General features: G+C 40.0%; 1 protein-coding gene across 2 annotated transcripts in view; it reads right to left on the bottom strand.

The window, feature by feature from the left end:
• Nucleotides 1-17,172, bottom strand: part of tmem132e (transmembrane protein 132E) — a 519,725-nt gene that overhangs the window by 48,399 nt on the left and 454,154 nt on the right. For both annotated transcript variants that reach the window (XM_084730028.1, XM_084730027.1), the window contains exon 5: nt 13,838-13,981. In XM_084730028.1, the coding sequence (XP_084586154.1) occupies nt 13,838-13,981 (144 nt within the window). The remainder of the gene's footprint in view (nt 1-13,837; nt 13,982-17,172) is intronic.

Raw genomic sequence — 17,172 nt, 5'->3', positions numbered from 1 at the left:
CTATTAAAATGAGGCTGTACGTTAATATTTATCACACTGTGTGCCACTAAGCCTTCAGAGTCAGCAAGTTTTTCATTCCAGCCACAGACTCTCCGGCCTTGATGGCACAGTGCTGAGAATCACTGCTGTAAACAATGCTTATACTGGCTGTGGGCTGTTCTCTAATCTAATTTACATCTTTTATGCAGTCAAATTAGTTCTCCTAAGTAATCCAGTGTTGGTTAAGCATGCACAGTGTAAATTAAGCATGCAAACCACGTCCTAACCCCACCACCTCTCTTGCCCGTTCTCAGCATAATGATCTATGAACAATTATACAGACATGTAATATACCAAGAAAAGCTTTTAGGCAAACACATAATTCATGTCACATGAAGGCTGACAGCGGTGTGACATTTCCTATGAACTTTAGCTCATAACACCTACATGGAACATTAGTAAACATATTCACACATTTCACCTTGAGTCATTAAAATGATAGTCTCAAAACAAAAAATACATATTTTCCCTTGGCCTGTAGTACTATTTATCCATTGGTGTGAGCTGCAGAGTTTTGGAGATATCGGCAATTTAGGAACTATTTTCTTTCTAGTAGAAGGAACGAATTTTCTACAGTAGTTCCAGTAGATTTTACAGCAGAAAGAAAGTCGTTCCGACATGAAACCGCTCATCTCAACAGGGTCTGTGGATAATCTTGAGTAGCCAGGTCATAAATTTTGGGAAGAGACAATGGTTTTGAATTTTTTTAAATGTATTCACAGATGACTATTTACTGATTGCTTCATGGTTTAACTCCTGGTTACATTACTGAATTGCTCCTCCCCTACAAGCCTGTACGCAGCCTCAGATCATCAGGCAGGGCTCTGCTGGCTGCTCCTGAGTCCTGGCTTAAGACTAAATGGAACCAGGCTTTCGCAGTCAAGGCTCCTCGGTTATGGAATTCCCTGCGTGAAGATCTGAGGCTTGCCGAGTCAGTAACTGTGACGTCTCTGTTGCCAAAAATCTCAAAAAACTCGAAAAATATGTAGTTTTGATTTTGGGCTGAACTGTCCCTTTAATGGACATATTCACACATTTCACCTTTTAGAGACATTCATGTAATGTGAGATCATTTGTGACAGAGTAATGGCACCGAGCATGAATTCAATATATGGAAATTTCTAAATTTAAGTCTTTGCAAATGCCATTTTTAACTTAAACCCATTCTTTAGCTTTCCCATCTAGTCAAAAAGCTCCAGCTCAATTTGAATTATCATAAATACTTGTCCCCCTCTAACACTAAATTATTAACTGCAATGGATCTGGAGGGCTTTGCTTTTGGGCTCCCATCGAAGATTTATCTAGTGGTGGGAGGTAGCTGGCATTGTAATCAGAGGATCTAATCTCCCGCAAATGGAGGTCGGCCTGGCCAGTCTTCTCAGGGCTGGGGATTCATCATAACTGGGAGGAGGTCTGGGTAATATAATTCCCCCTCAATGCAGACAGGCCAGAGCAAGGGGGAGGGGGTGGGTGGTGGAAGGACTTCTTAAGATGACAGTCTTTCCCTCTGGTTCAGTTAATGCAATTTTGCAGGGTTTGACCTTACGGGCTGCCACAGTCTCCAGCTTGTGTGTGTTATTGTTCTGTCGGCTCGTGCGCAGTCTTATCTGTATGAAGTGACTTACAGAAGAAAGAAGAAGTAACTTAACACGGTGACCCCGGCCACCTTGACTAATCACAGCATGGTTTGCTGTATAAGAGTGAGTTGAGAACATCTGCCTGACATGTACTCCCCTCCACCCTCCAGCCAAACACGCGCGTGCGCGCACACACAGACGGCGAAGACGAGCCTGAGCTGCAGTGCCGCTTCAGCTCCTGCGGCTATTGCTGCTGATAAACTTGGCCGGCTAATTGCAAGTCAAAAGCTGTTAGCAACTCTGGGTATCAGTGGCCCTGTGGGGGCTCGCCGAGGAGGGCTTTCACACACTGAGCCGCCACATGCCGTCACACTGCTGCTAATGCGCTGTGGCATCTTCCATGGTGCCAGCAGATTGCCTGGGTGGAGACGGATCATCAGGACAAGAGCAAGTGCGGCGTGCTGTTGGTCATGCACCGGTCACGTGACGCAGGGTGAAAGATTGGCCAGGTTAATAAAGGTGAAGACACCTCAGGACCTCTCACACATTTATTCCGTAACATTAACTGAATTAATTTCCCAAATGGTTCCAGTGAAGGCAGCAGCTTCTGTCCTTCAAGCAAGCAATGCTTTAATGGCATCTTATTATGATGTGACCATTCACAACTAACACTGCAAATTCTGTTCAGCCACTGGCTGCACCAACAGCAGTTAAAGACATTTGTTCACATAATCGAGTGAGGAACTCGAGCCATAATTTTATTCCATCGCGAGCAGTCAGACTGCTAAAATAAATTTGCTGTCATTACATCATCGCCTCATTATTTACACATGACCCCTTGAAGGGGTACTTCAGTAATTTAGTATTGAACTCGCACAAAGTTAGGGGACTTAGAAAAGACAGATTAGAAAAGAATGGTCGAAATCAATGCAGCAGAGGCACGGAAATCCTGACTTTCAGTCCTTATGGGGTCAAGATCCAAAAAACACTGGATCCTATGTCCCATGATGCAACAGAATATTTTATTCTTTCCTGCTTGATAAAGACACACATCTGTTCAGCTCCAAAGCCCCAGTTGTAGCAAAGGCATTGTGTTAAATCAGGGGTGTCAAAATCATCTTGGTTCATTGGCCACACACAGGCCAATTTGATCTCAAATAGCTTGGACCAGTAAAACCACAGAATAATAACCCATGAACTCTGAATTTTTCCCTTTCTTTCAGTGTAAATAATAATAATAATAACACAAGCACACTCAACACAACATTCACAAATAATAAGCAATCCATCTGTCTGAGTTTTTTGCAGCCTTCAGCATGCATGTCTTCATAAACTTACCCTCAGAGTACGGCCTTAAAACTGATATCATTTCATTAACAATAAGGTAGCTAGCTTTTATGGGTCCATCACTGATCTCTTGGCTACAACTAAAAACAAATTGCTGTTTCCCCAAACCTGCCAACAATTCATTTATCATCTCTGTCGTCAATTGTCCTTGCAAGTTCTTGAATGTTTTTTTTTTTTTTACCATGAGATGTATGATAGTGCTGTTGATTATTCCTTGAGCACTGAAAGGCGCTGTGAACACACCAGACACACCGGCTTCCCATTTACATCTGCGATCAAGGGGTTCCTGTGGAACTCCCGTGGGATGGGAGTCAATTTCATTATTCATCACATGACGGGGACCCGAGAGGGAAAAAAGTCAACTGGAGCAGGCAGCATGTGGCAATCATAATAACAATTCTTATATATAAATATGCAGTTGTTTTATGAATAAACACTATTTTCTTTCATTTGAACATAATGCTGGTTGTTCTGTTTTTTATGCTTCTCCTGTCTGCTCTGGTGGTTGACAGTAATGTAAAGTAAGTAAAGTAAAGTAACAGTAAAGATGTGTGTATCATTATCACAAGTGTTCTTGGTGCCAATATATAGGACAAATCATGTGAATGAATGTATATATTTAATTTATTTAACCTTTATTTAACCAGGAGAGTCCTATTGAGATTAAGAATCTCTTTTTCAAGGGGGACCTGGCCAAGACAGTAAGCAGCAGAAACACAAAGTTACAGACAGAAACACAAAGGGAGCCAAAATTCAAATAACAAGCATTAAAATTTGGTAGGACTCAGGTGCATAAAGAGATAAGCTAAAAGGATTGACATTCTAAAGAATGTGCCACTACTTGTTTCATTTTGGATTTAAATGCATTTAATGAGACCAGTTCTTTGAGTTTAAAGTCAACAAATTCCAGTCCGAGCGCAAAGAATACCCCAAAACCCCCCCCCCCCCCCCCCCCCATCTCTGTCTGGGCATTTGGTAAAAATATGTCAATCAAAATTATTGCATTGCCTGAAGACTGCCTCCTCAGCAACAAGAACATGGGAACAGGACGGGGCCGGGACGGGAATATTTTTGTGGGAGTCGGGTGGGACAGGAGTGAAAATCCACTCACCTACCTACAATAACCCTTGAGAACAGCAGAAGCAAGTTGTGAAGACAACATTTACACATAATCACCTTTAAATTAATGTGGCAAACTTGTTATCATTCACTTAGTAATGGTTCTGTCAGCCGGTGCACTATTCTCTCTTTTAGCTTCATTTTAGTGACATGTTTACTGATTCTGATGGAGGAAAAGAAGGCTGTTATTCACAATTCACCATTTTCATTAATAAATCAACAGGGAATCAGTGAAGTGGGCAACAATGTGTCATTGCAATGGAACAATCACAGTCTCATGTCCCATTTTGCTGCAGGGTCGTGTAGCTGTGGACAGACGACTGGAGAGGCCCTGACAGCACAGTATATGTTTTTAATTTACAGAGTATGTTGGACACTCTGCTTTTATTTGAGAGCAGGAAAGGTCAGGAGAGAAAGGGGATGACACACAACATACAGGACTAAAATCCCAGTTGCCACGGTTACATGGTGTATCGCAGATCTACAAGCCACCTGACCAACCCAGAGGAAAAAAAACGTCTTTACATAGATGGTACAAAGACAAAAAATAAAAAAAATACAGATAAAGCAGACAAAGCATTCAAACTATTTTCCATGCTGGAGTTGCAATTATCCCAGAGGTGGTCAGAAATGATCACTCAGCTGGGCTGCTTTTGTTCCAGTGACGTTCCTCCACTCTGATTTCCTTTTAGTGTACGAACAGACGACAGGAAGTCAAGTGATTCCTCTCCCACGTTTCAATGTCAAAGACTCACGTAAAACAAAGAATAAATTGGTGCGGAAGAAAAATTGGGCCATCTCTCCCTGGCATGTGTCTCCAAACAGAATTAGCTCTGATTTTATTTTCAAAATTTAAATATTCACTAAATTAATTGCCACATTATTCTGCCAAATGGAGTTTCCAGTTAGGGATAACATATGTATTAAATGAGCAGTGAATGAAAGCTGACATATGGCTAGCATTACCGGGATTGTGTCTTGGAGCTGCTGTGAAGCTTTTCTTCATGTGATGGATGCACGCTGGCTTCAAGAGCAGTGCAACCAATGAGTTCATTTAGCTCTGTTAGCTAAATGAGCCAGCCCCCATTAGCCTGTTGTTGGTAGGATTAATGATGTTGAGTGTGAGACTGATATGTTGTTCTGGAAAGCGGCGACTTTGGAGCCTCTTGGGAACAGTTTGGATGTAATTTTAAAAAAATCCTAATATTTTTATTTATTTCATATTACCAAGCAGTGATCTGGATACTTTAATGAGGACCTATTATGCTCATTACCAGCTCTACAGTTTTACTCTCGGGCTCCACTGGAGTAGCTTTGCATGATTCACAGATAAATGAATTCCTCATTTATCATAGGCTCAATCCTAACGTCCACCCTCACAGACTCAAAGACTTTGAGTCGTGTTCCTGGCAGGGCTGCAAATAACAGCTGTTTTCATTACTGATTAATGTTGATTATTTTCTCAACTAAACGTCGCCACTGACTGTGTGATTAGGGCTAGCTCTGCGACAGAGGAGCTCAGCAGGGAGAGTCAGGTCAGAGGACCGCTAACTGAGCTTACAATCTAATGGCAACTAAATCATAGTTAGCAGCAACAGTAACTTTTACAACAACTCAAGATATCTGTCCATCAGGAAAATCAAAGAGAGCTCAGACAGAGCAGCCAGACGACATTTTCTCCATTAAATATGATCCAGACTTGAGTCCTGGTCAAAGCTTCTGCTAATCACCTCGGTAGGGAAGGAACAGACAAACTGAGCAGGTGGGTGGCCATGCGTGCCTCTCAGTGTGCTGTGCCCGGAGCAGATGACCAATAAAGAAATCCGCGACAACTTGGAGCCAACAAGTTGCAAAAGCAGAAAAAAATGTTGGAAACCATGCAGTTAAAGCAGTCTGAAGCCTGAGCTTTTGGCTTACAAAAATTACATTTACATTTGTTTACCTTATTATATGAAACTTTTGACATGAACATCGGGCAATTTAACATGATAGAGTATAGAAAATAAGGGAAAGCAAAACAGGACCCCGTTAAAGGGTGGAATGGTAGAATGGGACAGAGGCAGACCTCTCACAGGCTTTGGCAAATAAAACCAAAACTATATGGCCAAAATTATGTGGATACCTGAACATTACAGCCCTGTGTAATTGTTGAACATCTCATCCCAAAACCACAGGCATTAAACGCCTCTACAAAAGCCTCCGCTCTTTTGGGAATGCTTCCCACATGATTTTGGAACCTGTCTGCAGGGATTTGTTCCCATTCAGCCACAAGAGCCTTAGTGAGGTCCAACACTGATATTGGGCGATAAGGCCTGGCTTGCAGTCAGTGAAAGGCTTTGAACAGGGTTGAGGTCAGGTCTCTGTGCATGCCAGTTTAGTTCTTCCATACTGAGCTGGTAAAACAATTTCTTTATAGACCTGACTTTGTACATGTGGGCTTTGTAAAGATAAAACAGGAAAGTTGGAAGCAATTCATCGTCAAAAATATGATTATATGTTAGTGGGAAGTATGTGATCCAGCCCAAACCATGAAAAATATGACCAAACCAAAATGTGGGTGGCGGTTTCTACATACATTTGGCAATATAATGTATCTGAACGGCTTGATATCACAAAGTACTTCTGTATTTTGTAGCTAATTCAGTACACCAACACTTTAAAGTTCCGCTTGTGCATATTTACTATGAGGAATTCATATAATCTCATCAAATTCTAGATTTGATCAATGACATTCCTGCATCTTTCTCTGCATAATTACTGCTGCAACTTAAGCGATCATTAAAACCACTTCCATCCTGAGCTTCAGGGATGTTCAAGTACACAGCAAAACAAGAGCTGTCCCTGGTGCTATTAGCTCATTTCTTGTCTTTTAGATGCTAAATTTGGTGTTGCGCTAAAAGTAAATGTGTCACACTAATATGCAAGTGTGGCAATGATGAAGGAGCCTTCAGTCAGGTACAGTATGTGTGCAGGGATGGCCACAGGCGTGAGATGGGATGTGCAGACACAAGGCCTTATCTCTGCCTTCAGATGGGTTATGTGAGTCACAATGCCAGGGGAGAGGATGATCAGTGGGGGGATGGAGTTGGTCCGTGTTGCTTGTGATGGCCGGCAACCCCCCCCCCCCCAAACACCCTGACACACTCTCACAGCCTCCTTTTTTTCTCTCCGTTCCTGTCTTGTACAACTAGGGTAATAATTTCCCCTGCACATTCACACACACGGCGACAAATGTGCACACACAGGATTGGCTTATCTGCTATAGGCTCTTGATGCACACTGCAGCTTAGTTATTTCCGAAGAAGAGAGAATGAAGGGAATAAATAAAAGTTCCAGTAAAGAAAAATGACAGTCACCTATTTTTACTTTTTTTATTTTTGGGGGGGCGAAAAAAACACAACCGCCCGTGGGCTGGCAAACATCTAAATGAGAAGAACACCGGGCTGAAAATAAAGCCTTAGTCTGGGAAGAAGTCTTGAAAATAATTTTAGTTTAAATGTTCTTTGAGTTGCAGTCTCAAAGTCACAAGGCCGGCGGGAGATGTGACAAGGTACTGGAAAGCTTTGTCGTGTATGTATTTTGCAACACTCATCTGTAGCGCTCAGGATAAGAAAAACAACCAGCATGCTGCAACTAAAACAAGACAATCTGATTATAATAGATTGGCATTGACAATAATGTGTGGTATAAAAAAAAAAAAAACAACAATAACAAGTTGGATGTAATGGAGTGTTCTAGCTTTGTTGGGCTCGCAGAGAATCTTTTATTTCTGTATTCTGGGGGACGTTTTATTGAACTGTCATGACTGCTGTATTTCCTGGGCCTGAAGGGCTCATTTTAAATTAGCCTCGAATGTTCAATGGCAGGGGCAGTGAAGCAAGCCCACTCAATATCACATGGACCAGCGCCTTGTCTTTAATGGATAATGAAAAATGATAAACGACGTGCTGAGGCCAGCCATCCCAACGCAACACCTGTTCTTTTCTATTGACAGCACAGTGCCATACACCATAACAAGACCCCCCCACCCCCCCACCACCTGCACAGGAAACTCATTGATCTGAATCCTGCTATGAGTTAAATTCACAGTTTAATTAGTTCTCCATCAGGCATCAGAGTTGCATCGCAATGAGCATTAAGGTTAGTCCAGTATATCAGAGTGAAAATATACTGGACAGGTACTGGTCCACATACTGGCCGGTCACAACCAACACGACTGAAGTCAGTATCAGAATTCGGCTTTATGGCTTCCTGGCCTCGGTCTGTAAAATCAACAATCAAACCTGCTTCACCTGACCTTGAGGTGCTGCTAAACCACCAAAAAAAGATTTCATCAGTCTGACTTGATATGATAGTTTTATTATTCAATGAGCAAAATGCCTCTCGATGGGATTCGGTGTTCTTCAAATATAAGAAGTTAATGCGGTCAAATTGAAATATTTCTGTTATTGGGAGGCAGTTCACAATCCTGACAAGTTGAGGCTGATTGAACTGAAAGTCACGTCTGATCCCTGATGGCTGTTTCCCACCGAGTGCAGTGCATTCACACACTGACGTTACTGTATTCAGAGGAGGAGGTACAAGATAAAGTCAGAGGTGGGAAGTAACTAAGTACAAACATTTCGTTAATGTACTTAGGCAGATATTTCAGGTATCTGTACTTTACTTGAGTATTCATTTCTCTTTTTACCATTACTCCCTCTATTTTAACACAAATATCTGTACTTTCTACTCCTCAGATTTTCAACACAGGCTTGTTACTTTAGTTCCAATGCATTTGAGGGGGATTATTGATTATTTTGATTTTTTGTCATAGTGCATCACCTTTCAAATGGGACAATAACACATAGAAAAGATGACTCCTTAGCATATCTATTAAATCACTCATGACAGACTTAACAAGTGAAAAAAGGAAGCAACAGTTATAAAAGATGTGACAAGACAAAAAAGACGAGATTCAGCAAAATGAAAAAATACGTAACGAGACAAAAAAGACATACAAAGAGGTAACACAACAGAAAATGATGTAACAAGATGAAAAAGACGATAAATTACGTAAAAAATGTACCAAGATGTAACAAAATGAAAAAGACAATAAATTACGTAAAAAATGTAACAAGATGTAACAAAATGAAAAAAAGACATAAGACAAAAAGACATATAAAGATGTAACAAAACAGAAAAGGATGTAAAAAGATGAAACAGGCATGACAGGGTGAAATATGATGTAAAAGAAGTAACAAAAAAAGAAAAAGACATTTTATTCTACTTGAATAAAGAATGCATGCACTTTTGCCCCCTCTGGATAAAATATAAACTATTCCAGTGTTTCCTCTACATTCAATTTCTTTCTTTTTTTTTTTTTTTTTATTGTTGACGCAAATACACCACCGCCGCATCTCTCCACCTTCAAAACAGACTCCTGTCGGGTACTTGCGAGCACTAAGGTAAACTGCAGATAACTAACTTGCTCAGTATGGAAATATACTTGCGCGTGCTCATTTGCATGATGCTAGCGTTGTTTGGGGGGCGCGGTCGTCAAGCACGTCAAGCACCTAGGCGACAGGGCAGAGTCAGAGGAGCAAATTCCCGAATTACAAATAAACAATAAAGCAGCGAATTACCGGCCGGAGAAGAGGTAGACGTAAGTTATTAGCTTGATATAACTCGACATAGATTTTACAAGTTAAACAGACGTTTACAATATGTTGATGACCAGCTAACGTTATCAGTAGTTTAAGTTAATTTGGCCCGGTGCCAACTCAGTGTCGCTAACGTGAGTAAACTAATTGATAGTATTAGGCTAACGTTAATATCTACACACCATTATGTAACAACTGACTGCATTTTTCAGATGAGTTTATTGAAATATTTCTCTAAGAAGAGAAACGGAACGCCTGCCCCCGCTGCTGAAAAAAATCCTAGAGGAAACACTGTATTTCCTAGTTAAATCAATCTTTATCCAGGGAAGTAAGTTAAAAACATAAAGTGCAGTATCCCAGCCGGCCTGGACCCTCACCAGTTTTCATTTAGAACCAAGAGATCCACAGAGAATATCGTCTCCACTGACCTCCACTCAATCTTCACTCACCCCGAGGAAAACAACACCTACATCGGCATGCTGTCTGCTGATTTCAGCTCAGTATTCAGCTCAGTCTCCTGCACAATAGTCCATGAATAGTCCTCACAAACAGACCCCAGACAGTTCTGATCGGTGGTCTCACCTCCTCCACTTTAGTGCTCAACACTGGAGCTCCCCAGGGCTGTGTGCTCAGCCCCCCCTCTGTTCACACTGTACACCCATGAACGGAGCTCCCAGCATGGAGAAAACTCTGTTGTTGTGAATTCATACTCAAACAACAATGAGAGGGACTCAACAGTCTGGCAGAGTGGTGCACAGAGTTAGCAAAACCAAGGAGTTGATCGTTGAGAACGGAGGCAAAGATACGCACCCCACGTCCAAATGAAAAGGAAAGTTCGGAGGGTAAAATTCCCGTGGCCATGTTCTTGTCAACTTCTACAGAGGAGCGATAGAAAGCATCCTGACTGGAAACATCATAAACATGGGATGGGATGCGCACGGCCCAGGGCAGAAAAACTCTACAGCAGGTCATTTAAACTGCCAGGAACATCACCGGTAGCCATTTACTGAGCATCAGTGATGCTGGTGAGATGAGGTGCCTGCAGAGCCCAGAGGATACTAAAAGATAATACCCACCGCAGCCACAGCCTGTTAACCCTGCCGCCATCAGAAGGGAGATGCAAAAGTATCTGCTGCCATACTACGAGAATGTAGAGCAGCTTCTTCCCTCAGGCTGTGAGACTGCTTAAATAGTTTGTTCGATATTTTTATTTACCTCTTCAACCAGTTAAAATCAATCAATCAAGGAGGGAACTCTTATACAGCTTTGTTGTAAATGATAAATAAATGGCCTCATATCCTCGTAAAACAATTTTCTGTGTATGTTCACATAGAAAAACCTGAGATTTCTTACACTTTGTTCACAAAACACGTGCTTGGACAGTTAGCGTCAGACTCCAGGTAATTAAAAAGTGGGTGGAAGACAGCAGAAACAAAGCACAATCAACATCCTCCTTCATCATGCTGCCATTTTCACCCTTTCTGCAACAAACGCGTTTGTCCAACACCGAGTGAATGCCGAAGAAACTGATGAAAACTTGTTTGGACGCATGTTACACACACCTTTGAGAAATATTACTAATTGCAGTTCTTTATCTCACAAAACAAAGTGAAGAACAAAAGCAAATGGCTCAAACAAATACATGATCTCAAACCAGATATTTTCAATTTCATTCAGCTGTGCACATGAAATTAAGTGCATTTTCAGTTTGGGTGTGACTTCATTTCCTTCATCTGATCATGAAGACAATGAGCTCACAAACTGAGATTACACCTCTGTTATACACCCAGTGCACCTGCCGGAAACCAAGGTACTGCTTGAGACGTGGTGCTTTTTAGGTACTTTGTTCAGTGCAAACTTGTCAGCTTTGAATTGTTTTTTTTTTTAGGGCAGACATTATACAACATAACCTCACAAAATCTGCACCAGAACCTCTTTCAACTCTTTTAGTCTCTATAAATATATACGTTATAACAAAAGTCCAAAGAAATCCAAGTAGGGGAAAATATCAAAATATACTGAAATCCATGACAACACAATTTCCCATCGCTCCCGTGTTAAAAAATAACAGGCCTTCTTGTTTGATGTCCGCACAAAGGGTTCAGTGCAATCAACTAGAAGCTCTGTTTCACATGAGACATTGAGTTCAGCACTTTGAACGTGCAAAAGGAAATTCTGACAGGAGGCCAGGGGCCACTTGATAAACAAACAATAATAATAAGACTTTTTATCAGATAAAATTAATAAAACAAAATGCATGAAATTAAAAGGCTCGTAGGTCATGTTTCATTTAAGTTATTTAATTTAAATTTGACTGACTTGTTTACTTGTTCACTAAATTATCTTGGTGCAAGGATTGACAGATAAATAAGATATACTACTACATTTTATGAATGCAACTGCTTTTGAAGTAGAAATTACTTGGTAACATTTGAAAGAGTTTGTTTTTTGCAGTATCTCTGTAATAAAGAAAAAGTTTTACTGACAGCTAACGACAGCTAACTTGAGTTTATCTTTATCGTTGCCAACAATTATGTTGATTAGTGCCAATTCAATATCTTGAAAGTAATATAAAAGTCCTATTTTAAATTATATTTACATAATTTCATTTTATATGTTAGTCAGCGCCAACATTTATATGCATTAGTGCCAATCTATGCTGCCTTGGATACAAGTATACAAACATAGTGATGTTGATTTCAATTATTATTTTAGAAAGCAAAAGAATATACCGGGGTATGATTAAAAAAAAACATCTCTCAAGCACAGATGAGTCTTGAATTTTTGGACTTCTGGATCTTTGGACTTAAATGAGTAATAAACATTTGTTAGAGTTTCTGTTGTAATTTATGTTTCACTCCTTTTTTTCTCACAGAATGGTATTTTTGGTCAGATCATATTCAGGTGATTTTCAAAGCTTTACCTTAATACGACTAAAGGGACAATTTACCTCCAAATCAAAAATACACATTTTTCCTAGTTAAGCCATCTTAACAGTTACTCAGTTTTGGAGATAAGGGATGTATCGATGTCTGCCTTCTCTCAAATATACAAACACTAAATGGAGCTCAAAGTGCCAAAAAATGCATTTGAAAAATTTAACATTAATGTCTCTTTCTAGAAATCATGACCTGGTTCGTCAAGAAAACAGACCTTGTTTCATGTTGGAACTATTTTCTCAGAAAGAAAGTAGTTCCGGTAGATTGTGCATCTAGTATCTCCAAAACTCTGAAACTCACACTGAAACGATCTTCTCAACCCATAACCCATTTTATAAATCTGTTTTTGGAAATTGTTTTTTGTTTTGGAAAAAGGTTATATTGTATCATAATGTGATGCATAACAGAAAAACCTGACAAGATTGTTTGTGATTTTTGTATATTTTAACATAATGATACACAGTATATCCTGTTTACTTCATCTAAGGTCACATCTGTCCTTACGCCATCACTTTTAATTTGATCAACAGTGCAAAACGGCACTGCAACACTTCACTGTGCTGCCTATACAATTATGCAATCTGCCTATAGTGCAATCTATTATGATCGTAATTGACTGGAGAAAATAATAACGGCGTAATCACAGCCTCTAATGTGCTCTGCAAGTTGTTGTGATCCCACTTTAATTTATTTAATCAACAAACGAGACTTGATAGCGTACTCTCAGCTTGGATTCCCTGTGAGCGTGAGCGGTGATTGTTCCCTGCATCCTGGGACAGCGGTGTTACATCTGCCTGCAGCCATCGCGCTGAAGTGAACAACAAGAGGTGGTTGACTTTGCACCGCAGCACATCAGGTGAGGCAGAACTATGTGAACAAGGTGTCTGTTTGACAAGCAAAAAGCATATACCAGAGCTTTTACCGCTCCCTCGTAACCATATTGATTTATCTTTTGAGTTTTATGAACAACCATTGATTTTATCTGAGACATAAAGGAAGAATCAAATCATGAGTACATATGGAGCAGCTCAAAATGAATTTCTTATGCTTTCCTGATGTTGTGACTGTGGTGCTGGGCCACTCCCCAATGTTAGTGGAAGAGTAAAGGGATTACATTTTCTAAATTGGCATCTTCTCCCAGATACAGAGATTGTGGAACTGAGGTTTACTGTACCTTAACAATGTCTTCATTGGAGGACTTGCACTGCACAAAGGCTGAGACATCAGTGACGGCTCCATTCATCTCTATAGAGACCATTTTGACGGGAATGGCCACGGTGCGTCCGGTCAGAATGGCTGTGTTGATAATCTCTGTGTCCTACGGAGAGAAGAAATATAGATATTCATGAAACCGTGGGAGGTCAGGAGTGATTTTCCTCGATATTTCATCAGAATTACTGATGTCCACATTTAAAACCATTACCACCAGGGCTCCCGGGTCTTACAGGTGATACTCTCAGTGGCAGACCAGAACTCATTTTCCTGAGATGTCTTTCATTGGATTTCATCAACTGACATTTTCATTTCAAGTACCCTGTTCATCTAGTGAGCAACTGGAAGTAACTGAAATGGGAATGAAAAAGACAGAATGTGAAGAAAAGTAATAATCTTCACCTAAATCACTTCAGGAAACACATGTGGCTTAATGGGGTCCAACAAGGTAAATCACAGCATCAGCCTTAGATTTCAGGCAACATAAAAGACGTGACATTTACTGTTCTGATGGACAGGATGTGATGCAACTATCCGTTGTGCTACTTTAGGTTGAGCACATAAGTGGAAATGTGCTTCGGATGTTCGAGGAGATGGGTTTTGTCACAGTAGGAAGCTCATTAGGGTTGGATGCTGCTTATCAAAAATGTTCCACTGAAGTGCACGATGACTCCGGAAAATGCAACAGGAAGTGTTGCTGTCACCATGACGTGTGACAGCAGAGTGGTGTATTAATATAAAAATACCTAAAGTTCCTAAGTTTATACTTATGATTCCATCCATCTACAAAAATCTGTTTCAACTGTGTATGCATAGTACACCTCCATTAGCCATTCTGTCCTTAGTAATCCGCTCAGGAAGCTGTATTATTATTTTAATGTGAATCATTTTGCCATGAGGGTATTTGAGGGGGGAAGGTATGGTATAAGTATAGTTTTAATTTGTCTGCGTAAGCACAGAGAACATGGAGAAATTCATGGACAGTTTCTCTGCTGTCCATGTTAATGGATTTCTCTATAATAACCTAACCGCTACTCAACAGCTGGGGGTCTGAGAATCCATTTGTGTCATGAATAACTATTATATGAAGATAATCTTGAATGAGGAAAACATTGCATGAAAAAAAAAAATCTCCTTTTTTGACTGTGTGTGCATGAACATGTGAGCAAACTGGAGCTTGTCTGTAGCTTATCTCTCACACTACTTGATCTATCAGTCTAAATTTTTTTAATGCACATATGACTGTTTGCTCAAGGGTCTTGTATTTGCCATGATGCACAATTTTTGAAAAACCTTGAAAAACCTACATATAACCTATAATGACTGCTGACTCCTCATCCCTCCTTCATCAGCAAAGGCAGGGCTAAAGGCTTACCTTCTAGTAGTTACTGAGAAAAAAAAAACATATTGATTCATAATGTACGGGCAGCCAAATAACTTGAATAATCTGGCATACATACATATATGCATATGTACTTGACAAAAGTAACTTATTACAGGTCCTGAATAACTTGCCTAACACTGAATGTAACGTTCTTATCGTAACCCTTAAACAGGAAGAGGTTTGCAACTTGAAATTCACACACATAATGTTACGGAACGGAACACTCCTTGTTTGCCCAATTTATTAGTTTTTCTGCCATAGTTGTTTGAAAAACCTAAATATAACATGTACCGAATGCTGACTCCTCACCCCTCTTAACTGGCCGCAGGTATTCAACAATTGCGAGCCTGAAACAACACTTACTGTGTTGAGTAACTATGTAACTAGTTACATGCAATTAAATTACAAAATAAATTTAACTGTAGCCCGTTACTGTTATTGAGAAAAAGTATCTAATTAAATTACAATTTCCAATGTAAATGATGGTAACTGCAAAGGCGTTACATCCAAATACTCTTCTTGGGTGGCCTGCTGGAGATCTGCAGTCTACTTAGTGATCTCCTCTATTTATGATAATGTTTCTGTACCCACACTTGCATATACTCCAATTATGCTAGAGTTCATAGAGAGAATATGTGTTATATTACTGCCCTGTTTTTCTGTACACTTCACACTTCTGAATATCAAAAGGGATCAAATCGTGACAAATCAAGCTAGTTGTGCACAATGATAAAAATAATCCCTGGATTCTGGTAAACTAGCCATGAACGAGGCCAGTGTTGTTGTGCCATCTGCATTTTTTTTTTATTTCAAATGCACCGGAATGCAAACAGCCAATTAAAATACACACCAGACCCTCAGCTGAAGTTTGAATCAATTCATTATTTTTTTTTTTTTTGCAGATCATGTAAAGCTGCGAGGGGGTAATACGCTGTCTCATTTGCGGTGCACGAGAAGCCCAGGAGAGAGACTGAGACCATGTAAATTTCCTGAAATCAAAAAAATATTATATTTAAATTTCTGCCTCACACTTATCTGTAAGTCTTAATAAGGGTGTAGAGCGTGAAGTGTGAGACTTTCCTCCCCCTCCAGTTTTTCCCAATCAACTGCAAGATCCTGAATTGTTTATTCATAGAGGGAATATTACACGCAGACTCAGTTTTGTCAAGGCATCTAGTCTGTGAAGCCTTAAGCAAATAACAAAGGTAGTCAGTGCTGAACAGCCCTTAGGCATGACGCTGCACTTCACATGATACAGCACTAAGGTGCAATGATGTAGAGACGATCTAGGACACAATCTGAAACCTTTCCATTTATTTTATTTTGAGTCGCTTTGAGCTCATACGACAAAGAGTGCAGAGAGTGGGCATAAAAGCATAAAAAAAAAATATGTATACCAACAGAAATCCACACGTGAAGCAAAATCTGTCTCAATATAATTGGCAATAATTGAGGCAATTATCAGTGGAGTCATTTACCATGAGCTGCACAGATGTTTTTTAATTCAGCGAGAGTCGCAAAATGCTTTTATTTCAGTTTCTTCGACAGGCTGTACTGTAGGAGAAATCATTAAAGCTGTCTGTCCAGTCTGTCACAACAACTTGGGATATGAGATAGTGGCTGAAAATAACTCTGCATGATACTTACAAATTTGCCAAGTAATTGATAAAAGGTAAGAGCTTCAATATATTTCCTGCGATTTGTAACAGTGCCCACAATACCTGCATTTCCATCCACTGGTTAGCTGATTTTATTTACATTTTAACAGGAAAACACTACTGAGGTAAAAGAAAAAAGAAAAAAGAAAGAAAGAAGAAAGAAGAAAGAAAAAGATTTTGCAAAATAATTGTCCACTGAATGTTGTGCTTCACTGAAGTCATCTGATCAGTCCTTCTCCTTCTGCAGTGGTTTAA

This window comes from Lutjanus erythropterus, chromosome 11, assembly GCF_056507025.1.
Source record: "Lutjanus erythropterus isolate fLutEry1 chromosome 11, fLutEry1.hap2, whole genome shotgun sequence".
NCBI classification, from domain to species: domain Eukaryota; kingdom Metazoa; phylum Chordata; class Actinopteri; order Lutjaniformes; family Lutjanidae; genus Lutjanus; species Lutjanus erythropterus.
This window is presented reverse-complemented; position numbering and strand designations above follow the sequence as displayed.